The sequence below is a fragment of the Larimichthys crocea genome, chromosome XII (assembly GCF_000972845.2).
Source record: "Larimichthys crocea isolate SSNF chromosome XII, L_crocea_2.0, whole genome shotgun sequence".
Classification (NCBI taxonomy): domain Eukaryota; kingdom Metazoa; phylum Chordata; class Actinopteri; family Sciaenidae; genus Larimichthys; species Larimichthys crocea.
This window is the reverse complement of record NC_040022.1, coordinates 3,433,506-3,460,100: the sequence shown is the minus strand read 5'-3', so window position 1 is coordinate 3,460,100 and position 26,595 is coordinate 3,433,506. Positions and strand designations below refer to the sequence as shown.

The following is a 26,595-nucleotide window of genomic DNA, read 5'->3' as shown; positions in this document are numbered from 1 at the left end:
TTTTCAGTTTTATACTTTTATTGAATTGCATCACTCTACATTGTCTAGAATTTCAACAAGATATTCTTTAAAGACCAAATATAATACTTGCATCCCTGCAATAAGTCTCTACACTTAAGAAGAGAAAGCTGTTTTTACTGAAACATACATTAAGAATTAATATTTCATTAAACATTGCCATAAAAGTGAATGTTCATTCTTGTATGCCATTTTTCTAGTCATATATATTTTATATAATAGATTTTTAGTCTCTGTCTCCTTCATTAGGAATACTAGAAAAAGAAAGAAGGTAAGAAATGCACAAAACCCATTGAAGAGTAGCATCGCCTAATACTACAGCAAAGAAGTTACTGGACATTCATTGACATGCACTCAGTTGAAGGATAGAAAAGAACACGGCCATAGAACGGAAGAGTTATGACCTCGATCGGTTTCCTGATTGGCTCGTTATCGAGTAGCAACGCGTGTTGAGGTAAACCTGGTGACATGTTTCCTGTCCACCGGCTTCCCTACAGCTACAGAGAGGCGGGACGTCCTCCCGCGATTTTTAATCTTTTCAGGAAACGTTCAATCGAACGGCTGCTTTCGCCACTTTTCAACGGCATAACTCTTCAGTCGTATGACGAAGCACAGGTTGCACTGAGGAGGAGGAGGATAGAAAAGAACAGGTTGCACAGTCTGAGGGACATTCAGGAATGTATCAATAGGAAACAGTATTGGCATTTCTGACAGTTCACTCACTATCTACCTCATATACACAACCCAACCCAAGCTGGGCTCAATGTACAGGAAAGAAACCCCTCGATTAGAGCGTGGGCTGCATTCAGCGGGGCGCTCGACTACTGAAAAACTATGGCTATCAGTATCATAAGTCACTGACATGTAAACATCAATCCATGCAATTATGGCTTTGTGTTTCTGTTCAGAGTACAGCAGCTCCTTCTTCATTTCACACGGTTTGTGGCGGCACAGGAGTGAAAGGTTCAAAGGTTCCCCGTGGAGTTTAGTCCCGGTTTGTCACCGTCGGTCTGTCGTGAGCTTAGCTGCAAGTTTAAGGTTGAGGACGGGCTTGAACCTGCGACTTCAGGAGGTCAGCGCTGCGTCCTCAGAAGAAGTCGTGTCTGAGATTTAAGGGACTCGATAAAGTTTGGAAATCAGTCATTCAGAGCTTTTTACTGAGTGGCCTTGGTGCTGATTAAGCAGCCAAATTCATGGACGTAACTCAAAGAGTCGTAAACTGAAGTCTGCAGGGAGCCAAGTGTTGACGGGATGAAATATGATTTGATTATTTGACATGATTGTTTTCTGTTATGATGTGGTGGACTGGTTCACCTCCTCGCAAGGCACCGAGCCCCCTAACTGCTCCCTGGGATACCGCCTTTATCTACATGTCTGTCTACAAGCCCTTTGTGTGTGTGTGTACATCTCAGGATTGTTTGAGGTAACTAAGGTAACGTTATTTTACTGATTATAGTGACGCAGTAAAGTCGTAAAAGTTGAGTTTGCAAAATGTCAGCAGGTCTGCGTGGTATTTTAAATTTCTCTTTTTATTTGACTGACTGACACGTGCTGTGTTCCCCTCGAGCACCTTCATTGGACGGATCTCAAAGTGACGTCGTCGTGCATCAGATTTAGCTGCAGATCAGCTGAACCTGAGCTCGCTGTCACCACGTCACACTCATCTCCAGTTTGGTTTTAAACCCCAACGTGTTCTGCATCAAAATTTCATCCTCATAAAACATCTGCGAAGCCGGTTTTTATGTCTTGAATCCTGCATTCATGTCTGCTAACGTCACCTCGCCACATTTCTAACCGTGGTACAAACAAACTGGTCAGAGACTCCACGGGACACCTTTTAAAAACCAGATAAAGCAGCAGCGCCTTCACATGCCTGTTCGATAAGCCGACTGTAATACTGCTTCTAATATATTCAATAATATTCAACACTTCCACATTGCACACGGCCCGCCCTGCTCAGTGCAGCCCGGCGCTCTAAAAGAACAGGTCCATGGTGCTGGATCGGTTTTTTATCAGTGTAGCTGCGCTCACTGCTAGCACAGTACTGGCAGAGGACAGACTGGCTGTCATTCACAGATGAAGTTAGTCAACAGTGAGGTGGATGGAGGCAAGAAGTATGGAGCTCTAAAGAAGGAGTGACTCATCAACACACCTTTCACCAGGTAAACAGTAATACTATAAATCTCTAAAGACTCTCATCAGACTCCACGACCTCTAACAAACCGGATCTTTAAGTCACAATACTCACTCATTTTTACATTGTGCTTTCTGAGTGACAGTCTGATTGTTTGACAGTGGTGGGCTCGTAAGCGGTGTCAGTGGTGAGAAGGTTGAATTTTGGTATTTAGGCCTCTGTGTGAGGAACGAGGTCTCTAAAGATCACGATGGACCAGAACCGACGCAGAGGCGGGTCTGATCAAAGATCGATTTTCTCTCTTCGTTCACCGAATTGTAGTTTTTTACTGTCGAGCAGCGATTCTCAAACTTTGGCACTGTGATGAGCTCCCTCTTGTGGTACGTCAGGGAATCGGCAAAAATGTATTAAATGTAATATAATCCGATGAAAATACTTGAAAATTAAAAATGTAGTTGGTCTTTCCTGTAAAATATCTTGTCTCGATGTAAGCCTGCTACGTAAAATCATCCATGGTTAGTTAGAAACTAAACTGACGGTTAAGTGAAAGCTTGAAAAATGAGAACTGTTGTGATGATACGAAGTGGAGCCAGCCATGCCGGTCCAGTGTCCACAGCAACGACTCAAAAACTCGGTGCAGAAAGACGAAGCGATGAGAACGTGACAAACTGAAGTCCCTGTTCCGGTACCACCTCTTTGTCACGGGAGTAAAAAGTTTGAGAACCGCTGCTGTAGAGTTTCAATCGACTTGTACGTATTTCGATTGTGGAAAGAAACCAACATGATGGTTGTCAGTGACATGACAAAGCCGCTTGCAGACGTTAGTCTTGTCTTACTTTATGAGAAGGAGTTGATCAGACCTGCGTCCACGTTTGATTCTGACGTCCGGTTGTTGGGAACTTTGCTGAGGTGGTTGATCTATCAGCTACAGCATACTCAGTTATTTTTGCAGTGAAGAGGTTCGGCGTACAGAAATACATTGCATTAGTGAAACTGTCTTTGTATCGATGCAACACGAAACTGGTGTTTGATGCCAAGAGGTCCACACTGAAAGACCGCGAGTGGACATCTTACCTGCGTTTACATCACGTCACAACACAAAGTCATTGAAAACCCTTAAAAACCTCCTCGAGCATGTGGTGATGTTTAAGGCTTCATATTCAGTGTCATTCAGAAGGGTTTGATCTCTCTGGTAGATACTCTGATTCAAACAAGCTGTCACGAGAAGCTGCAGTGCCTACAAAAGCTACTGCCACTTCCACTGAGGAAACATTTGCACCATAGCACTAAAAGATGTCAATAAATACAAATATAATTAGAATAGAACAACATTTTCATATGTACAATCTCTACTAGACTCACACAGCTAATATAAGCTACCCATCGCCAAATTCAGACAGAGAAAACACAGAGAAGGCAGAAATAAAACAAAGTGTAGCTGCATGGAGAACAGCGAGGCGCTGCCTTTGGCCGTCTGTCTCATGGTAGCAGCAGACTCTTGTTCAGGTCAGAGATTATCCCTCGACGCCATCCGTTCATCTCGCCCGATGTAAACGCTCAGAGTTTGAACTCTTAACCACAAAGTCTTGGATGAAATAAAAGAAACATCTACGAGTCCAAATATTTGTGAAGGCTGACATCTTCCCGTCAATACGTCACCATCGTCGACATAAAACCACAACGTCCGGCTTCACAGAGATTTGGACCGAGGGCGTTCTGTCGCTGCCCGTACGCTGAATGAGTTCATCTCACCGTAGACATTACTCCCACAGCAGCCATTGTACGTACAGGATGAGCTCATTAGACGAAACAGATGGAGGTTGGTGTTTCTGAGTTTTGAGGTAAATTACACTTTAAAAAGTGGCTTCAGTCGTTTGCGGACCGGCACTTCAAAAGTTACGACTCCGGTTCTCTGATGGCGAGATGGTAAAAGTGTTGATACATTTAAATACGGATGTTTTATCTGCCTTCCTTGTATTATTCAGAGTCATCGAAGAGTTCCTCTCCTCCAAAATAAAGGTCGTCTTAAATCCAAGCTAATATGACATTCGACCTACAGTCAGATATCCGACTCTAACGAGGATGCTGATGCTTGAAACTTGTCAAAATGAAGAACCAGTGTTGTCACGTGGTATTTATGAATATTATGTATATTGTATTAATAGATGCTTTATCAATTATTGAGTCAGACGAGCACCAGGTCGCTCTCGTCCATCAGTGCAGAAGATCTTTCGTTTGTATTCATTTCTAAAAAAAAATAAAAATCCATTGGTTGCTTGCAAGGCCGTCATGGTTTCCACCACATGTTTTTTTTTTTTTACTCAGAAAGGTAAGTCTGACAGTTAGCTAGAGAGCTAGCTAACCTTCAAGCTAAATTCAAGCATTCAGTTTTCCTGAGACTGCAAGCTGATCCGGCAACTCGGTCCGCCGACCTCGTCTACGCGACTCGTGCCGATGCGAGTTCAGAATGGCTGATGTGAGAATAACGTCCAAGTTAGAAAAAGATAGATGATGGTGATGATGATGATGATGATGATGAGCTACCTGTGGTGACTTCAGCCCTGACAGGAGGCCGAACCAAAGAAATCAGCATTCCCAAAAAAAAAAGAAACGGTATCTGCTACATGGAAAACTCAAACGTCGGGTCCTTGCTACATGCCAAACTCTTTACAGCGGCTCCAAGCTACTCCAAACATGAACATGACATAATCCAATATCTCGAGCCAACAAACGACTAAAGTGAGACGCATTTCATTAATCTCACGTTGTAAAATGCACGGGTTGTTCAATTTTTTTTCACTGCAGTTGACACCATTCATTTGCACTGTGTAAACATGTACTTACAAAAAGAGTCGAGGAATGTGAGGGGTGAAAGAGGAAGAGGAGGTGAGAGCGGGTGAAACAGAGAGGGCGGGAGGAAAGAGGTTTGAAGAGGGTTACAGAGGACGTGGAGGGAGGGGACGTGTCCAGGAGTCTTGGCGTGTGGTTGAAGATCTTCATGCTCAGTCCCGGCTCACACTGCACCAGGCGGCTGCAAAGAAACAGTGGAGACGTGAAGTTTGTCAGAGGAAGAAAGAAGGACGAGAGTTGGACAAAAAATGATGCCAAACGTTACCTCAGGTCCCCGGCTGCCTCCCAGTGTGGAGGCATGCCAGCGTGAGGCGTTTTAAACTGTGCCAGGTTTGCTTTAATTGTTCAGAGTGCGTCTGAGCTTTAGTAATTACACAGGCAGCCTTAATGACTCAACACTAATCAGTGTCTCAGGGTTATGATGACGCAGAGGAGCGCACTCGTTTCCTTATTTCCTCTGAAATGCCTCGTTTCTGTTTTGTTCCTTTGTTTTTTATTCCATGATTTGAATCATTGTTTGAGACATTTATTAAGAAAAATGGACAAACATTCTCAGCTCGTTTTGTCTTTATCATGTTTAGTAAAACACCAAAACAATTAATCTAATAAATGAATCCTCTGGGGACCAAGACGTTTTCATCTTCTTCAAAAAGTCTGGGGCAACTGGACCTGATCTACAAACAAGTCCAGACTCAAACTTGTTGGGAATTAAAAACAAAAAAAACAAATGTTTGATTTATTTATTTATTTTTTTAATTTGATATAAACTTTTTTTTTATTTTTTTTTATTCTTTATTATTTTTTTATCACGATGCGCTTATTAGGGCCACATTTAAATAAAACATTTTTTGTAATTAATTAATTACGAGAATAAAGTCGTTATTAAATAATTCTCGCCATGTTTAATAACGACTTTAGTCTCGTAATTAATTCCAAAAAATGTTTTTTATTTAAATGTGGCTCTAATACTCCGTCATATTTATTGTTATTACAATTTTTCTTTTTTTAAAATTTGGGCTTACAAAGAGTATTTAGTGTCTCTGGAACACTGTGTGTTTAGTATCTATGGATCTTAATCATGCATGTGATGTGCTCATAAAGGAAGTATGAGTGAAACATTTAAAAATACACTTCAAGAATTTCAAGAATGAAAAGTAGATTTTTGTCCAAATGTCCGTTCTTCATACTGCCAGTGACTGAAACCTCCTCGCCTCACTATAGTGAAACCATGGTTTGTCATGTCTGTAGAAACGTTACAGCGTCTGTCTGCTTATTCTGAAGCAACAAAAACAACGATTCTTATTTTCAGGGAGTAATGATATGATGTTATATTCTCTGAACAGAACCCTGTAAATCTGACACACTTTAATGTTTAAAGATGTTTGAAAATTCTCATCGTTTCAGCCTCTTTTACACGTTATGCATTATAAACATTGACGTGTTATGTGAAAGTACTACTTTAGATAGGGTCTTAATTTATTAGATTTTCAACAAATACAGTGAAGTGCAGTAAAATCGCAGTACTTGAGAACATGTACTAATATTCCAGTGTTGTACTTTGGGTTTTTTCATCACAGATGAACTGATATAAAATCACTGGACTCACCTGGCACGGCGACAGAGGACGTGGCCTCCGGCTGGCACAGTGTATCCACCTTCACATGCTGAAAGGCTTTGTTGGGGGCCGACTGGAGGTGCCTGAAACACACACACACACACACACACACACACACACACACACACACACACACACACACACACACACGCATGCTCATTGCACGTGGCCTCTCAGCGCAGCCTTTACTGTAAGAGCTGAAATATTAATGGCGGTGCGACGCTGTGAGCAGTGAAGCAGAAACAGATCAGCAGGCAGCTACATCAGCACCAGCACCAGCACCAGCACCATCACTAAATCATGATGACCTGACGCAACTAAAGTGCTTCAGAAACTCCGGAGCGAGCGGCCGGTTGAAGAATGCTAATTAAAAGTGGACGGAGGAATTCATCCAACAGGCTCGCGACAGTAATGGAAGAAAAGTGAGCAGCCATCTTTGTTTGGCGATCAATGAAACAATGACAGGAAGGAAGCAGTGCTGACTCGGAGAAACTCAGTAATGACTCCAATGCTCTCACAGAGGATCAGCGTTCACAGGCGTTTTCTTCGCCTGTTGATGTGACTCATTTTTACAGTCCCGGCTTTTTCTAGAAGCAGATACAGATATGACACAGATCAGCTGAGCGGCTTGTTGTTCTGAAGCACTCACCTCTTCCACTCCTCCTCTCCGTCCCAGAACTCGTAGACCACGAAGGATAAACCGTCCGGCAGGCGCACCGCGGTCACACTGGAGGGGAAAAGCAAAAGGACGATGAGAAGGAGCGAGTGGATCATGGAGAGGGATGATGATGATGACAGAGGAGGGATGAGGGAGATGAGACAAGAAATAAGGAGGGAGTTTGTATTTCAGGAAACAAAAAGAAGATCGTTTCCTTCATATTGATGCCACAGCACCTAAAACCAAGATGAGCCCAAGCGTGCAATAATACAGTGGAACAATATGTGACACGTAATAAACGAGGGCTCCATGTTGCCTCTGAAACAGCTTTGTTACGGATGCCGTAATCTCTTCTGTGTAATGTTCCCCCCAGCTGAGGAGGTGTGGCCGGATCCTGGAAGCCCGGAGGACTGGGACTGCATCCTCTCCCATTGATGGGGAGTATTGTTGGGACTGGGCCAGGATGAGTTCTGTAGACTGCACTAAGATGACCTTTGTTAGATTCATTAGTTTACAGGTGCTGTTTGTTCTGGATTAAAGTGGTTCAGACAGTGAGGTTTTTGTTTGACTCCATCCAGAGTAGTTTAGAGTTCTCTTTCGTTATATTTGTTTGTTCTTTCAAACAGCACTCGCTCTGTTCCCTTTCGTTAAAACAACTTGAACTTTCATTTAATAAAACTCCTTTGGTTATTAACCGCAACACCTTGGTTTTATGTTACTGCCTCATAGCCCGATATCTGGACGTAACAGCATGAATGTGTTGGAGGTTTGGGTTCAGCAAGGTGTCCATGTTTACTTGCTCAGTTTTTTACAGCACGTGATGCATTCAAGGTCCTCATGGGTAAACTGTACTGAACCGTCATGTTGGAGCATCGTTGAGAAAAGTGTGGTACTTTTCTGGAAATGTCCAACTGCCACACGGGTTCAGGGTTCAGGGTTCAGGGTTCAGGGTTCAGGGTTCAGGGTTTGGGTTCAGGGTTCAGGGTTCAGGGTTTGGGTTTGGGTTCAGGGTTTGGGTTTAGTGTCTGCAGCTGGTTCAGCAACAGTATTTTGGTTTCAGGTAACAGTCACACATCACACTGAACTCTGCTCACCTGGTCTCACTCCTTCCTAAACATATTGACAGCTCTGTCCTTCTCACCTCTCTTTAGCAGCTGAACACCAGCTAGTTTCTAACTTTACTTAGTTGCCTCTTTGTGCTGGGCAGAAAAACCCGACCTGCTGTAACAGAAACACTGACAGATGCTGCAGAGAGCCGTGGTTGATGGGTCCATATGGTTCTGACATTGTGTTCACTGGTTGCAGCAGTCAGTCAGATCATGAAGTGAAGTCTGAAATCAGTGGAAACATTTGAAACAAGAATACTTTGAGCTGCTGAAGCTCTCTGAAAGGAAAAGGAAATGTCCCGAGGTACAAAGGCTTCTAATGTAGAGCCAGTACAGAGCGAACGAGCAGCACCGGCACCGTGCGAGCCCATTTTCATCAGACTGCACTTCATTAGTTGCACCTGCCCATTTAGTTTCATTTTCTGGCTCTGAGCTCGCAGTGAGCGCAGCAGCCGAGGTCGTGTTGATGCAGATCGGGCCGGTTCTGCTCGAGGCGCCTCTTATCACAAACACAATTTTCATTCCAATTTTCATGGTGCGAGAACAGACTTCTTTAAAATCACTGTTGCCTGGTTTGTTTAAAGTCAGACACGTGACCTTTCCTCACAAAGCAAACTGTTTCTGTCATTAACGTCACTGTAATCCTGTAAATACTCTCCTACTGTTCTTGTTCGCTTCACTCACAATCTTTAGTTTTGTTAATAAATCTTTTCAGTGTATGTATGATAGTGTCTCAGTGTAATAATAATGGGAATTGATATGAGAAGCTTGGTTAAATTTTCACATCAACATCTTTGGTTCAAATAAATTTGTTCTGGAGTTTCCTCTCCTGAGGTTAACGAGGGCCCGTGTGGGCCTTGAGGTCCCGTGTGGGCCTTGAGGTCCCGTGTGGGCCTTGAGGTCCCGTGTGGGCCTTGAGGTCCCGTGTGGGCCTTGAGGTCCCGTGTGGGCCTTGAGGTCCTCAGCAGTATTAGTTGTTTGTCTTTGGTTGGGAACAGTAGGTGCCAGTCTATCTCCACACTGTGGTGTCCAGGGTCACAGAGACCTGTTGCTGCCTTCATAGACATAATAGATAGCTTGTTGTTGACGGTCCAATCTGCGTAAACAGACATCTGTGTCTCCAGACTAGAACATGCTGACAATAACACCTCCATGGGTAAAGACATTCTCTGTGACTCATTCTGGGCGTGTAGTATTTGTGGTGTTATCTTGGGTTTAAAGTCGATCCACCAGGATGAGTTGGGCAGAATGTGAGACCGACTCAGGCACTTCTGATGAACTTTGAGAGTGTCTCTAATTCTCCTTGGACAAGCGTCAATAAATAATACAGCATCAGACATCAGAGGCTCCTGAACACTTTCTGAACTCCTGACCTTTGACCTTTGACTTCTCCACAACAGAATACATGTAGAATTATTTAGTGTTAGATTTAGAAGCTGAGGTGATCGGCCATCGTCAGAGATAACTGCTGATACTGTCTGACTGACTGATATACTGAATTATTACTGTATACTGTCTTTGTGACAGATAGTGACCCTAACCCGAACTGACATGAAATAAAAGTGCGACGATGGAAAAAAAAAATGCCAGTTTGTCATTTTGGTAAAAGAAAATGAAAAGAACATTTCTGTAACTGTATCTAAAGTGTAACTGGAATACTTCTGCCATTTCTTGTATTTTTTAAATTGGATTTAAAGGTACAATATGTAATCAAATTACATCTAGTGGTTAAAAATGTGGCACTGCAGTACAAATTGAAAATACTGGAAAATAAATATATTATTATATTTCAGGTTATTGCCTACTTGATCTAAAATATGAAGTTTGTGACTTTTTTTTTCCATGTTTTGATGATTAAATCCTGAACAGACACTCGGGGTTTGTGGGTTTGGCTGTTTCATACCTGTGAGTGCGACATGCTGACTGCAGTATTGTTGTGTTCTTTAATCTGTGATGACACAGTGTGGTCATGGTTTGATCATATACAGTAAATATCTGACATATTGTTCCTTTAATCACTTGGCCTGATCAGCGTATACGCAGTCTAAATGTCAGTTCTTCCCTGAACCTGTGGATGGCGCTGTGGGAGCAGGCTGCCGTTCACATGATCTGTGATCTCTGCTGGAGGGTTTCATGAAGCGCTCACACACTGAGCCGAGAAGACAAAGAGCGACGATCATTTTTAAAATTCTGTTATCTCCAAACGACAAAGCTTGTTTTGTCATTTCAGAGGTCTTCTCTTCAGCTGTGCATGTAGCTATCTGAACTATCAATCTGTCCTCCGGCTTTCACAGAGACTAAATAAACTTTATAAATATATTCAAATTAATTTGAGCAAGATTAAATGAGGAGAGAGAAAAGGATAAAAAACAAACAGAGTGACATAAAGAAGGAGACATCACACAGGAAAGAAAGTGTGTTCAGAGCTAATGAGCCGGCTTCCTCCATCAACAAAGCTTCTTCTCCCTCATGCATTATTTACTTCACCTCTAAACATTGTGCTGCCACCACATTTATGATGCAGTAGGAGAATAACAACGGCACCGACGAGCCAGCGACGAGCTGGGAAATGCAAAGAACAAAGTGTTTCACCTGAAGGCCCTTCCACCTGTGACCCGAGCTGACTCGGTAACGTTTACGTGATGAAGAACCTTAATCAAACGTAGAGAAACTTTAGGTAGTTCCTCCAGCAGGTTCTGGGTCTGCCTCGGGGTCTACTTCCAGTTGGATGTGCCCTACACCTCCAAAGGAGGGCGCCCAGGAGGATCCTGATCAGCTCAGCTGGCTCCTTTTGTCGTAGAGGAGCAGCGGCTCCTCACTCCGTCTCTGAGGCTGAGCCCGACCACCCGGCAGAGGAAGCTCATTTCAGCCACTCGCAACCACTCTCATTCTTTCTGTCACTACCCAAAGCTCATGACCGGAGGTGAAGGTTGGAACGTGGATGGACTGGAACATCGAGAGCTTTGCCTTCAGACTCAGCTCCCTCTGAACCACAAGGTCCACAGCACTGCAGACCCTGCACCAACCCACCGATCCATCTCACGCCTCATTTTCCTCATCGCTCATGAAGATGAGATACTTGAACTCCTTCGCTCGGGGCAGGAACTCCACTGTGACACGAAACACAAGGAGCTTCGGGACCTCGCCCGGACGAGTGTCATTTGAAACCAAATGAAAATCACAAAGCTGTCACCTCTCCACACACAGTGTCACACACTGTGAAACAAAGTGGATGATGGAGAAAGTGAAGAAGCAGTCGCAGTAGAGGAGATGTCACTGTGACTTGTCTCCTTGCCCAAGGAGATGTTATGAATATCAGCTATGGAAGTAGGTCATATCCTGCCCTGGTTTTGGTCTTGACTTAATCCAAACCCCTCAATGTCTTGGTCTCGGTTTAGGTGGACTTGACGACAACACTGCTGCAGGGGCAGAGAGGTTGTTTCGATGAATATGTAAAGTCCAGTCTGACTCATTGATCCTTTATCTGTCCGAGGTCGTGGTCAGAATCTACGGCCTCAACTTCCCGGCAGCTAACTGTGCCATCGATAAATCCATGGTGCTGAAGTAGCAGACAGGTTTGTAGCTGCACCTTTTTCTCTCAGTCCTCTGTCAGTTTGGTCTTGGATCTATAAAATTCTCTAAGCCTGGTGATTGTTCTGATGTTTAATATCTCTGGATCTCGATGGTGCAGACTGGTTTTTGTTTAGACCTCAGACGCACAGTGGAAACTCACGATGCTGGAGCAGCTTTTATGATCGAGATGAATGTGTTTGAAAATCAGCATCAGTAAATCATTGTGCCAGTTTGCTGAACTTCCACGGCAGCATAAGAGGTTTTAAGGTCGGAACATGCAATTTGAAGTTTCCCAGCCCGAGCCCGTCCCCTGACAGTCGAGACAGAGTCGCGGTTCACTACGGGGCTTTGATTGCATGTGACCAACTTTCCCATAATGGTGTGAGCCGGAGGCGCTACAGCACTTCATAAGCAAAAAGATAAACACCAGCTTGCTCCGACTGCAGAACCTTTTCACCCTGTTCCACTTTCTAACGTCAGATGATTTCAGGACATTATTTGCTCTGAAACAACTCGTCCCCACAGGCTCCACTTTATTACAAAATGTGGTGAACTGAAGCGGAACGAGATGCAGACATAAAAAATATGGAGTTATTCTTTTGCTGCTTTTGCCGTGTTCAATTTTTTTAACTTCTAAGTGTAGATACGTGAAAACATCGTCGTCGTTAGGTGTTGATCATTAAAGCTCGTCTCAGCTTTGCACATCTCCACACTGCGTTAACTGCTAAGTTCAGTCTGGTTGCATAAGTAGGAACTGTCATAAATTCTGGACTTTGACTCGCCCCCCGTCCTGCATGTTGCTTTTAACTAATCCCTGTGTCGATTTGCTTTTCCAGCAAGTTTTCCTCTGCCACGGAGAAACATCCTCACAGCGTGACGCTGCCACTCTCAGGCTTCGTATTCCTGCTGTGTGCCCTGTGTTTGGATTTCGTGATGCCGGCGTCTGCGGTTACAGCTGGTCAATCCAGGACAATCTGTAGTCTATATGCACCTCACTCTGCGAACTGGTTGCTGGACCTCCTGACCGGCAGTGCCAGTCGGCAGCAACACATCCAGCATCATCATGCTGAACACATGGGCCCCCCAAGGATGTGTGCTCAGCCCCCTACTCTTCACCCTGCTGACCCACAACTGCACACCAAACACAGCACCAACCTCTACGTCAAGTTCATGGACGACACTACTGTGGCGGGCTCATCAACAACAACGACGATGAGTCAAACTACGAGGTGAGCCGAGTGGTGCCGAGACAACAACCTGTCTCAATGTGGAGAAAACAAAGGAGGGCGACTTCCAGAGAGTCTCCACCCGGCTCACAAAGTTCTTGTGTGGGCACCAAACTGAGGACCTGTCCTGGATGTAAAAGGTTACATATAACTTAAACCTCAAATGTTGCTGTAGGTAACCGTTTGCTGACATATTATCAACTTAAAGGTTGTTTCTGTTGCTGCCCAAGTGTCCAAAAAGAAGTACTACATCACTAAGCATTGCACATTATGCATTCTGTGCTATAAGACGTTGTTCAGCCTCATCTCGCTGCAGACTCTTTATCCCAAAGTACAGAATGCAGTTACTAGTGGAACTGTAATACAAACAGAAGAACCTTGAATTGTTGCCAAGGGCATATGCAGAATATGACTCTGGACTCTGCATCCAGCATATTGAGTCTGGGATTTGGAGAGATCTCTGTGGATATTAGACTGTGTCACGTCACCCCGAGGCGCAGAGGGGGAGACACAGGAGGTTTCCTAATAGGTACAGCATGAGTATATCAGAGTATATTACAGGTACAACATCACACATACTGGGTATTATAGGTCCCAGTGATTCAAACCTCATGGGGGTTTTGTTCAGGAAGGATAATGACAAACACCAGAGGAGGGGATATCTGAGGCAGAGAAACAGTGAAAATGGGAGTTCAGCTTGTTATTATGCTGCACTGTCGCAGCAGCAGGTGTGGAGACATGAAGACTTACTGAAAGCAGTCTCTCTGAGTGGACACGTTCTTCAGATACTGCTTCAGAGCCTCGCAGAACTCGCCGAGCTTCTTCTGGGAAACCACCATCTCCTGACGAATCAGCAGCAAAGACTGCAGAGGAAGAGAGAGAGAGAGGGAGGGAGGGAGGAGTGTTTGTTAAAAACTTTTTAGTATTTATTGGCTGACATTTCCCAAAATACATTTATACAATACACAAAGAGAAAATGTAATTACTGCTTCTGCTGTCAAGCACTGACTTATTCCATTATCAGCCTTGACCAAACTTTCTCAGGCACATTAGACCAGAGCAATGACAGCAAAGAGAGCGGACAGCGAATGACGTGACGTCCCAAGCTCTTCTAAAAATCGGCAATGGTGTGGATTATCGCTGGATGAATGAGAGTTATGTCCATGTTCTTGGCACACATGACGCCTGGTTGCTCAAACAAGCCACCTGTAACCACGCCCACCTGTCAATCAAAGCGTCCACGCTCTTAACCCTGCATAACTTTAAGCCTTAATATAATGTGAACAGGTGAGTTGTATATAAATTCACCCTCAGTACAGTTGTCATGAACGGGGAAATTAGCTACAGAGACCAAAACTGTTTTTTGTACCAGGCTGTAAACATGTTTATTTCTGCTGTGAAGTTGGACATTTGGACATGGGGACTTATGGAGACTGACTCAAGCGGACCTTTCCGCATTGGCTTTATTTCCCAGCCACCAAGGGTGACACTTGGACCAGAGACCTCCATGACGATCCTCGATGATCAAACTAGAATCACTATAAATCAACCAAAGCAGTGAACTCTGTTTCTTTCTGTGTTGTTTCACAGTCTGCAGCCTACTGTTAGAAAACCACGATTCTTCCTTAACGTCAGTGCTTCAGTTGTAAACATGTTCTACCTGGACAGTGTTTGATAATGCATATTAGTTGAATGTGTCATTTTCTGGAGGTGCCAATCATGATCTTTTGTCCCACCCCTTTGGTGGATGCACTGTAGAAATGTAAACTGAGCGCCACCATCAGGTCAATATTATTACAAAACATTACATTTAAACAGTCATTTTAAAGCTATCTGCTGTGGTCAGTGTTGAGTTTACCTCCTGTTGTTCAGCTGCAACTGCAGGAGATTTGAGACACAGCAGCAAATCCTTTATTATATCTGTGGTGTCAATGTTAGACCTCCACTGCAGCTACAAGCAATTTCTCTGCTGCTGCTTGTAATCGAGGGGGCATGACGCTGTGCCCTCCCACAGCTGCAGGTAAAAGCCAAATGTTCACAGTCTCGCATATAGAAATGTTTGGACGAAGGCTTCCCAGTGGTGACACATCTTTTGTTGCAGCATTTCTCTCCTTCGCTTCCTTCCCCCGGGGTCCAGTATATAGCATAAGCTTTAGCCTGTGAAAGAGTGTGTGTAAAGTGCTTTACAATTAGAGGCCTGGAGGATTATTTGCAATTATTTGTAGGAATACAATTTACCAGCAGAAGAACCGCAGAGCTGCTGCTGTGTTGCTTTTTTCATCTGATGAGATTAGCTGCTATCTTCAGCTTTGTATGCTGCAGCGTTATTGTAGCTCACGACGGTACAATTAAAAATTGATCCACCATGACCCAGATAACTCCAGCAGCACAATACAGCACAGTACTATACTAAAGTACAGGTTTAAGGTGCTTACTGTACCTGATTATTTCCACTTCGACTCCACTATGCTTTACTCCACTCCATTTATTTGACAGCTGGAGTTACTGCTCACTGATTTAACATGAGAAACATACAATGAGATGCATGTTAGCGTGTTAACATGTGAGATTGCCAGATATATATATAATATATATATCATATTATAATATAGATATATCAGTATATATAATATATATATTCACTCACACGCTGTCCATTCTTATAGGACACAGCGTTGAAGCAGATACAAACTGAATAAAACTGGGCCGAGAATCGAACCTTGTGGGACTCCACATAACACGAGAGCCCGGGAGGAGCTGAAGATTAAACAACGTGACTTTAATAAGTAGAAATCAAACACAGAAGCACAAATCACTAACTTATTTACCTATTAATTATTCATAATATATCTTTTTTTTAACCACACAAACCACCTTCATCTATCCGTGCCCTCTCTGTGTCCTCACCCTGTGCCTCCTTTAGATGATTAAGAGCAAATCAATTTGATGCGGTGTACTCAGGAACTGCTCTTAGAAGTAAGCCTTTGGCTCAGGTGTTATCACAGCTCTCTGTTCACCCAACAAACCTTTTGCTTCCTCTGTTGTTAAGGAGGCACTGCAAGATATCGATTGCAGGAAAGCAACGGGGGAGGATCAACTAGACTCTTATTTTTTAAAGCCCTGCGCCTCATTTATTTATTGCTGAACAAATTCCATCTTTTCTTAATGTTTTCATTTATACTGGAGTTATCCCACAGGCCTGGAAATCTGCACATGAAGTACCACTATTTATATTTATATCAGACTGTCCTGTGGGGTTGTTAGTTAATAATCAACTCAAATCATTCCTCTCTGTGTTTAGTGTTAAGTCGACATCAAACTGGTTTCATCGTCTGGCTGCTGTTACTCTGGGTATAAATGATTCTGCCTCTGCTGTCCTCGTTGCTGACATTGTGTTGACATGCTGTGATCCTACAGAGGCTCCGTGACGCCAGTTTCCATCATAAATTCTATAAATGGTTTCAGGACTCCGTCTCATAGACCGCATCCGGTGAAGTCTGAATTTGTGCCGCTGTCAAAGGGAGTTCCACAAGGTTCCATGTTGGGCCCGTCTCATTCGCAATTCATAAACAATAAATCAACAAAAGTACTTCCTCCAATTTAATTGTATACAGTATATTACTTGTTTTATTTTACATATTTTTTTATGTCTATTTCTTATTTCTCAAAAAAAAAACAAAAAAACAATATATATATATATATATATATATATATATTTACGACGGAGTATTAGGCCATTTATTCTTTTGCTGCTTTTGCCGTGTTCAATTTTTTTAACTTCTAAGTGTAGATACGTGAAAACATCGTCGTCATTAGGCGTTGATCATTAAAAGTAATTATTGTCGTCATATTTAATAACAACTTTAATCTCGTAATAATTCCAAAATTTTTTTTTTATTTTTTATTAAATGTGGCCCTAATACTCTGTTGTATATTTTAAACTGTTTACAGAAAAAAAAATAAAAAAATTAATCCAGGTTTCCAGAATTTTACCACAATAAATAAGGTATAACCTATTATTACGGTAATAGAACATTAGTACTGTTGAGTTCACGTTTGAGGCTGACGTTCCATATTTTAAAATGTCTGTGTGTTTAAAAATGTCAAACCTTGACTGTAAAACAAGCCATTAATTATTACGGTGTTTTACTGTATAATTAACAGTCTCTGATATAAAATACGACTTTATTCTGGAGGAATTCCCTTTAAATGTCGTATAAATATGACAGTATTGATCTATACATCTACTAATGTATCACTCAATCACTCGGCCAGTCATAAATCCTACAACAATTACAAAACGTTTTTTTAATCTCAAATTCGCCCTGAATGCAAACAAGCACGTTCTACTCTCCAGACACTGATATGAAAAAGGTCTGAGTATAAATATCTGGCTGGATCAAAGAGTTATTTTCAAATTTCACACTTGCCAGACAGCCACGAAACAACGTTGGATATTTGTGCAGAAGCAGAGGTAACTTCCATGATGTTGTCTATATGCACGGCTCTGCTTTAGATTCAGTTTATCACTGCTGACAGTTATTCTACTCATCACTGCATCTTATACTAAAAGCTTGGTTGGATGTCTCTAACAGTAAGACGTGACAGGCATCGGTGTCTGTTTATTTATAAAGCCCTGAACAAATGGAAACTTACCATCATGCATTTATTCATAAAACCATGATTAAACTCTACTTGGCTCTGTTTGAACTGTGTGAGGTAAAGTGAGTCAGTCTCCATAAGTCTCCATGTCCAAATGTCCAACTTCACAGCAGAAATAAACATGTTTACAGCCTGGTACAAAAAACAGTTTTGGTCTCTGTAGCTAATTTCCCCGTTCATGACAACTGTACTGAGGGTGAATTTATATACAACTCACCTGTTCACATTATATTAAGGCTTAAAGTTATGCAGGATTAAGAGCGTGGACGCTTTGACTGATTGGCTTGTTTGAGCAATCAGGCGTCTTTTAATGTCCTCATGAAAATCCTGTCTATCTGCATGGAAGTTACTTTGGAAGGTAAACCCTGTCGGCCGCTGCTGGTTTATTTTAATCTTTCACTTCCTCTCCCGAAGAAATATTCATCTTAGCTTGGCAGTGCACGTGACGTGATATCAGATATTAGATTATACAGCTACAGAGCGCACTGTAAAACATCCAGAGCAGATATTAGCTCGGCTCAAGTATTCAACACCTCTGCGTCCACTTGTCTGTTTTATCGGCATGTAATGACTGTTTATCTCTTGACATCACTGTTTATCTGCAGCCATTAACTTAAACTGCTGTCACGAGGCAACGGCAATGACAATTTTACTGCAGCATTAAGGTCCAAGAGTGAACACCTGGCCGTTTGTCATCAAAGATATGTGTTGTATGTGTGTGTGTGTGTGTGTGTGTGTGTGTGTGTGTGTGTGATTTATGAGGCGATGATGTCATGGGCGTGTGTGTGAAGCACCAATAACAGTGACAGCCAGAGTCAACCTTTAAGACATGACAGCATGCACAAATACACACGGACTCTCTTAGAAACACTGAATTGCCCAGCAGCCTCCGTTAATCTAATTACCACCACTCCATTAACCCTCCCGCCGTACATCTGCTCCCTCCTGACACCGCGGCCCAGCAGAGGTGATAAATCAGGAGACAACAGATTTGAACTCTTTGGCAGCACGGCTGTCGCCATCGAGAGTTTTTGGAGCCAGGACTGACCAAACTTGGATGAGAGCGTGGAGCTGGAAGGTGATTCGCTCAGAATGACTTGGCAATTATGAGGAAGCCACGCCCGAAAGCACACCGTGAAGTGGAACTCATATATCAAGAAGTCATTTTTCCATAAGACTCAATGCAATCAAGACTTTGCAGCCAATACAATACAATACAGTGCTTCCACAGGTCAGGAGCCTCGAACTCTCTGAGTCTGTAGTAGTGTAGAAATCTTTGCATCAAAGAAGTGAAAACATGAAGAAGAAGAAGTCAACAAACACACCAACACAGTGCAGAACAGGTAACATCTGCCATGACCTGGAGTTTTACTAAACACGATGTATCCAAAGAACCTCAACAGGTTTTGGAGATCCTTGAAGACGTTTCGTCTCTCATCATCTGACTGCTGGGCGGTCTGAGTATTTATCCCAGGAGAGCTCGTAGATCTGCCCAGGTTTGGTGTGAACGACTGTCAATCACACCAAACCTCAGGTGACCGTCAATGACTCTGACGACAGTCATCACAACAACAACGAGCACTAACGAACCAAGTGGAACGATGGCCGGATCTACCATCTTTCCTAGGATAGATACTCAGACCGCTCAGCAGTCGGTCAGAACTGAAGAAGCTTCTTGGAGAAAACTGGCCCGGATAACTGAGACCCTTCACAGACATCTCTCCACTAAGTCTTACAACAACGTTCAAGTCCACTTGGTCAGAAATAACTAGAAAAAACGTGAGCTGAGTTTGAGTTTAGTGTTGTGAGGTGGAGGCAAACATGAGCAGCAGCGTTTCTATCTGACTGCTGTCGTGTTTCCTGTCACACTGTCTGAATTATTCAAACGGAGTAATAACGTGCTGTTCGAGATCCATCAAGAGAATAAAGACAAAATCTTAATTTGATGCTTTAATTTATTTTATGAATCATTTCAGAAAATATTATTCATTAACTGAAATCAGTGAAACGCCTGACACAGATTTTCATCGTTCATCACGTGACACGGTGCGTTAACACCGTTTTCTCAACGCAACGACTTCGAACTGTCCATCATGACTTGGACGTCTGCTGGCGTACGACAACAGTTATTTCTGTGATCTGAAATAATCCAGCAAGGCGAAGAGCAAATTTATGACAAAGGGGAGAGTTTATGGATGCAGAGATGAAGCTGCAGATTTGAAATATGCACAGACTCCTGTCAAAGGTCTGCAGCTCATTACTTTATATAGGAAAGAACTGCCTTGAGCTGTCAATATATACAGTATGATATAATGGATATGCTCGGCCAGCTGTCGGCTCAGTGCGGTGTGTAAATGTGTGTCGTGTCAGCAAGAACATCCATAATGGTGCTTCTTCCTCAATAAAGGCAGCACATTATTTCTCACTGTGCGAGTGTGTGTTTGACTTTATAGGACGTTATTGACCACGTCATAAAGACGCATGGGTCCTCGCTCATAGGCTTGTATAAATATTATTGACTTCTGTCTTTTCCATCAGCATTCTTAAAAACTTGAAAACAATCACGTCATGATTCTGACTTCAGCAGCGTCCGGTTATGATCACAGCGGGCAGCAGATCCCGCTCTTTATTCATTAATTACATCCGGATTTATTGATGTTCTGACTGTGAATTCATGTTTTAATAATCCAGAATATGATTTGAGTATTTGATAAATATCAGGCTAAATACTGAAATATTTTCCTCCTTGGAACAAGAATTAAGAGTTTCAGGACGGCCGGCAAGAAGAAGGCAGATCAGAACAACTTCCAACTCAAGCAAGGACCCAGGGTCCAATAAGAGACTTTGGATGAAGCCCCTGTGCTTCATTCAGCCCATCTAAGCCCACCGAGACCTCCAGCTCTTCAGACAGGACCTCCTCTGGACCAACAGCTGGACATGACACATCTGTCCCTCTACATCTGGACCTTGCTTTTATGTGAGTAGGACTTACTGCTGCACTAACGTGTCCTCGTCTCACTGAGTGTCAATGTAGGACATAAAGTAAAGGAGTAAACGTGTGAGAAAGTATGTCGCATGTGAAACATTTAAAAACTTATGGGCTCCTTACATCTGAATGCAAACCCCCTGAGTGAGGCTTAGCACTGACAACTGTATAAAATATGCAGAAATCATCAGCATCTATCAAGGTCACGTACAGTGTAGTGCACTATACGTGTGTGTGTGTGTGTTAACATGCCGTAGTGTGGGATGTTATCCCACTGGGTATGAAAACGGGAGTATATGTTGTGGAGAGATGGGGGAGGGAGGTGGGGATCAGTCTAGTGTTACCATGGGAACTGGGAAATACCAGTTATCCACATTCAGGTCTTCTTCTCACACCTTCGCTCATTCTCGCCTCCCCCCTCATCCGTCCTTCCTTCCCCACTTTTCTTCATTGCCCCAGTTCTTCTTCTTCTCCTGACATGTCAGGGCTCTGCAGCCTTCTGCCACCATGTTTTTCCTCCCAACACTTTCTGTATTACTGCCTCTCCCCCCTCCGATCCTCACCCCTCCTCTCGCCTCCTGCTCTCCCTCCGTCTTGCTCTGGGCTCAAGGAATCCCTCATTTATTCAAAACAGAAACAGAAAGAAGTTCAGGGCTCATTAGCATATCTCTCCTTGGGCTGCAATAATAGATGGATGACTACAGTAAAGCTTACAGTGCCTCGACCTGCTGACTGCAGCAGCGGGAGAAGAAGAATAAATACCTTACAATAAGCAACAGCATGCTCGCTCGGTGTCTGTCAGAGCTTCTGGCCTGCAGCGCCGTGTCAAACTATGTTCTTTGTTTTCACAGCGCTGAACTGGCTTCCTGTAAAATCCAGAATACACTTTGAAATCCTTCTCCTTAACAACGAAGCTCTTCATGGTCAGACACCATCATATGTTAAAGAGCTCATGGTACCTTACCACCCCACCAGATAGGGATGGGAATCAAGGTTCTTGTTGAGTTTCAGTTCCATGGAATCGTTTGGCAGTTTATCTAACGATTCTCTTATCGATTTCAGAAAGCACGAATCATGTCACGTAACTTACTCAAGTTTCTCACGTGCAGTCCAATCAGTAGTAACAATGTCACCCACTCGGTTCAAACGCTCCAAAGTTCGGCTGCATTTCACCAAAACAGACGTCAACAGGGCGACTTGCAATCATTGCAAAGTGGAGATAACAGCGTCGGGAGGGAACACGACCAACATGCAGAAACATTTGCGCACACAACATGTAATATTTTTAAATGAATGTCGTGTTTTTGACACGCTTCAGACTGGAGATGAATCTCAGCCTAGCAGCAGCAGCAGCAGCCAGGCTATGACCACCTCTGCGGTTACTACGGAAGGTAACTAACACACTGCCTACCATGTTAGCACCATGTGCTGCTTTGTAAAACATGCTATAACAGTTCACATTAAACGAATGCCTTCTGCATTACATTTAGAAGATGACCATGACGAGAGAGAGAGTCTGGCTGGCTCAGAGGCTGCAGCTGTACTAGTACTCGCTCCAGTTCACTACCTCCTCTAGATGATGCTGATCAAACTGTTTGTTCTACTTTTTCCCCAAATGAGAATCGATAAAGAATCGAATCGTTAAGCAGAATCGATAATGGAATCAGAATCGGAACAATCTGATGAATTCCCACCAGAGCACTGCTGTCAGCCTGCAGGTTCCTCGTGGTTCATGTCGTAGAATGAATCAGAACTTTCAGCCATCACGCTCCAATTTATACATCTGTACATCTCGTTAGGTAGATTGGAGATGGGTGTGGATCTGAACAACAGTCCTGCCAGCGCTGTGATATTTGCCCTGCAGCAGAAGCAATCGTCTCCAAAACCAAAAACCAGGCAACAAATAAGTTGTGGATAACTGGAACCACCAACCCAGCATCAGTTCATGGAAGCAGGCTGTGGCTTCTGTGTGCAGATGTCATCCCGTGTATTTACATCCCGTCTCCGAGACTATTGCTGCGATTATAAATGGGCCGAGCTGCCTGCTGAAATTAGGGTGAACACTTTCAGCTTGATAATGTAGTAATGCGCTGCGGGACTTGCAGGGCCGCTCATTCATAATTTGCCTGATAAAACAACAACAAATCTCTCGAGACACGCTGGTTTCCTATAGAAATTACAGACATGAATCCTTTACCTGCACAAAGCTCCTGCGTACAAAACGAACGTGTAAAAAAAGCTTCTGGAAACTTGTACACGCCCGCTGACGTGGTGCTGTATGAGCAGTGAATCCCTGAGGTGCCATCAAGTTGGAAAACTCATAAAGAAGACAGAAGTAAAATGGCAGCTGCCGCCGATGTCTCGATAATGCAACACTGGCTGAAATATTTCCAAGGACAAATTCTGTTTTATTGCCTCCAGCTTCACTCAAACTTTTTATCTGTCGCTGCCTGACAAATACAGAACTAAGACATAAAGCTGCATGACTCCCTTTATCCCTGTGGTTCCCTCCACACACAGATAGAAAGCTGACATATCACCTCCACTGATGCAAGCTACTCCACCCTTAGAATAAAGGTCTGAGTTAGAACCTGAAGTTTTAAGGTGGTAATGCCAAAGGGGAACCTTTTTTACGGTTCTGCTATTGGAAACAAACGTATTTAAATTCTCAAGTTATTACTTTATGTACATTTGTATCACGTTAATAGTTGCTCTCTTTTTTCCTTTCAAATGTTCTTTGGAAAACCGATGATTGGTTCTTTAAGTCGACTCTTTGGAGAACCGATAGGTAGAAGGTTTCCTGAAGAACTTCACCAGAGAACTCCAGTACAGTCCTCTCCTCTGTCTGTCTGTCTTCTTTCAGTCTGTATTAAGTTGATTATTAAAATTCAAAACACAAGAAGCTATTTTACGCCGTGAAATGACTTGCAGTTATCATGATGCATAACAACAAGCTTTTAAATGACTTCAATTCATTCCGCCTCTTCCTCTTCCCATCGATCATGCAGCTCGTTCTTTAAATCAGTGTCAACATCTCACGATGAGGGATGGAACATCAGCCAGTGTGTTTACAGGAATATATATCTGAGGAGTTTCCTCCGTCAGGTCGTGTTTGTTTAGGCAGATGAGAACTCAATGATCTGAATCTGAATGAATGAGGCGTTGGAGCTGTGAAACACAGTCTGTCCATGTGGCCTCACAGGGAGGCTGCTGCAGATATAACACCACCTCCCCTGAATGAATAAGCAATATAATGCATTACTGAGTTTGCTCACTTTATAACTCTTCTTCTCTGCTTCTACTGTACTGTCACACTATGTTTTAGCATTGGCTGCAGGAGTGTAGTGTTTGCAGTAGAGAGCAGCACAGTGTGGGGTCCACACGACACTGTGCATCACCAGAAGATGTTATGTCTGCAAAACAACATGGCAAAACAGCATAATTAAGAAATTACACAGTTATAGAGTGCTGCTACCGAAACCCGACTGCCACAGTACAGACAGAATACTATTCACTTTATGAGATGTTCTAGGAAACCTTCAGGAAAGCTTCTGCCGGGTGACGGAGACGAAGATATCATCTGAGCACCTCGAACTCAGGGTCCAGACAGAACCGCCCCGCTGAGCTGCAGATCTACAGTTTCCCAGCGTGGTCGGTCCTTTCCTACCTTATGTCACACGTGGAAAACCTGGAGCTAACTGTAGATAATCTGCAAGTGATATTACTGATTGTTGTTATTATTTAACAGAGAGAGGATAGTATTTTTTCGAGCCTGTAATTTTACTCTTACTTAAGCATGTATGTACATTTTGATTTAACCACTAGGGGGAGTTTTGTTTTTTTGTATTTACTAATTACAAACGGGCAGCAGGTGTTTTGAGTCGATCATGCATGGTCAGTCTAGGTTTGTAGATAATTCAAAATGTAAGTTAAAGTATTCAGCTGTTCACTTCACCCAGAGGAAAAACATCTGATTCTTGTTTGGATGGAAACACGTCAAGAACGCTGCATCGTCTGCGAAGTGAGAGAGTTTCGAGTTTCACTACTACACTGTTTAATCTACTTTGCTACATTTTAAATCATAACTTGCTGCTGAGCAGGCAAACAATTTGAATTATATCCAAACCTTTCATCTGCATCAGAGACGGGTTGAAACAGATGCACCGTGAACTCAGTGTATGTGTTGATACATTTACATTCCATCCAGTCAGGCTGGTTAACGTTGTGACTCCTTTCACTGTTTACCACAGATGCAGCATCTGGCTGTTTGCTACAGTTGTAGACGATGGTAGTGTTGAAATAGTCTGAGGATGTTTTAAACATCAACAGTCAAAAAGTAACTCTGATAACTAGTAACCAGTAATTTTACTTGTAGTTGAGTAATATCATAATATTCTAACTACTTCTATTTGAAGTTCTCTTTCCACCTCTGATGTTGAGTAAACACAAATGTCTCACTCATTATTTCACAAAGCTAATCTGCTTTAGTGGAGACAAATGGAGCTCTGTCTCTGTGTCTCTCAGGATCTATACATCAGCCTCACTGCCCTAACTACCCGACTCTCTGTCTCTATTGTCCACGGCGTCTCAGTTATATCGACAGTGTGATTCACATTCATTGAGCTCTAAATGTGAGTGAAATAATGCTGCGCTGACTCCCAGAGACGATTAAAAGCATTGGGACTGACTGCAACAAAAAACAGCTGACACTGTACTCTGTGTGTGTGTGTGTGTGTGTGTGTGTGTGTGTGTGTGTACTGCCGCCCTTGATATCAGTGAATGCAGTCAAGTTAACTTTTGCAGGTAAAGATTTATTTATTCTTTATCAAACTCCCCAGACAGCAGAACAACATCGAATCAATGTTGATGCATCAACGAAACTGTCATTGAATCAACGTTGCTCAACATTAAAAAATATAACATTGATTAAATCTATTTCCAGATAGCAGAACAACACTGAGTCAAACCTGAGTGAATGTTTCTCTTTTCAACACTGAAAAAGCAAAAAAAATGATCAGCATTGATTCAATGCTATCCAGACTTAAATATTCAACTTCAACAAAAACGATGGTTCTGGAGGAATTTCAACACTGAATTTAAAGTTGCCATGATATCTGGAAACATTTGTATTGCATTTAAATATTTAAATATTGAAAACTTTAAAGTTTAATCGTCCATTTTTGGAGACACTTCCATTGCAGTGTATGGATGGCAAGACCATGTTTTAGAAGCATATTTGCAGTAATATTGTGGAATTAAAAATAAAATTTCTCTTATACCTATTATTATGTTATCTATTTATTATATTAAAATGACCAGTAACAGCGGTCCACGCTCGGTCAGTACGATGTGTTAGTCAGCGGTTGGTAATGTAGGCGTGTATGTGTGTTTGTGTGTTGCTTATATAAACTCTGACCTTCTGTCGCATTTACCAAAATCTTCTAAATGCTTTCTTGTTAGCAAAGATGAAGACATTAGTCTGAGTCTGTTTTGACGTTCGCCTATAATTCAGTCTGTGTTGTTGAACACAGAGAGAGGCACAGCTTCATTTGGGGAAAACAAAAATAGATTAACGGGGCCTTTCGGTACAGTTAGTTGTTTGAATAAAAGCCTGAAGCAAAAATGGTCAACGAAGTCAATTAAAGAGAGAAAGGAAGCAATAACGGGTAAGTGAAAATATATGGAGCCACACACACTCAAACACACACATGCAGTGAGGGAGCTGTCAGTTTCGCAGGCTAAGTGGACTAAATTGTGCTGCAGCAGA

The 26,595-nt window shown here is 42.7% G+C and overlaps 1 protein-coding gene across 2 annotated transcripts in view; it reads right to left on the bottom strand.

The window, feature by feature from the left end:
- Positions 1-26,595, bottom strand: part of necab2 (N-terminal EF-hand calcium binding protein 2) — a 118,547-nt gene continuing 91,952 nt past the window's right edge. For both annotated transcript variants that reach the window (XM_027285236.1, XM_027285237.1), the window contains 4 exons: positions 13,931-14,043; positions 7,267-7,344; positions 6,609-6,700; positions 1-5,183 (listed from right to left, as the gene is read on the bottom strand). In XM_027285236.1, the coding sequence (XP_027141037.1) occupies positions 5,155-5,183; positions 6,609-6,700; positions 7,267-7,344; positions 13,931-14,043 (312 nt within the window). In that variant the 3' untranslated portion in view covers positions 1-5,154. The remainder of the gene's footprint in view (positions 5,184-6,608; positions 6,701-7,266; positions 7,345-13,930; positions 14,044-26,595) is intronic.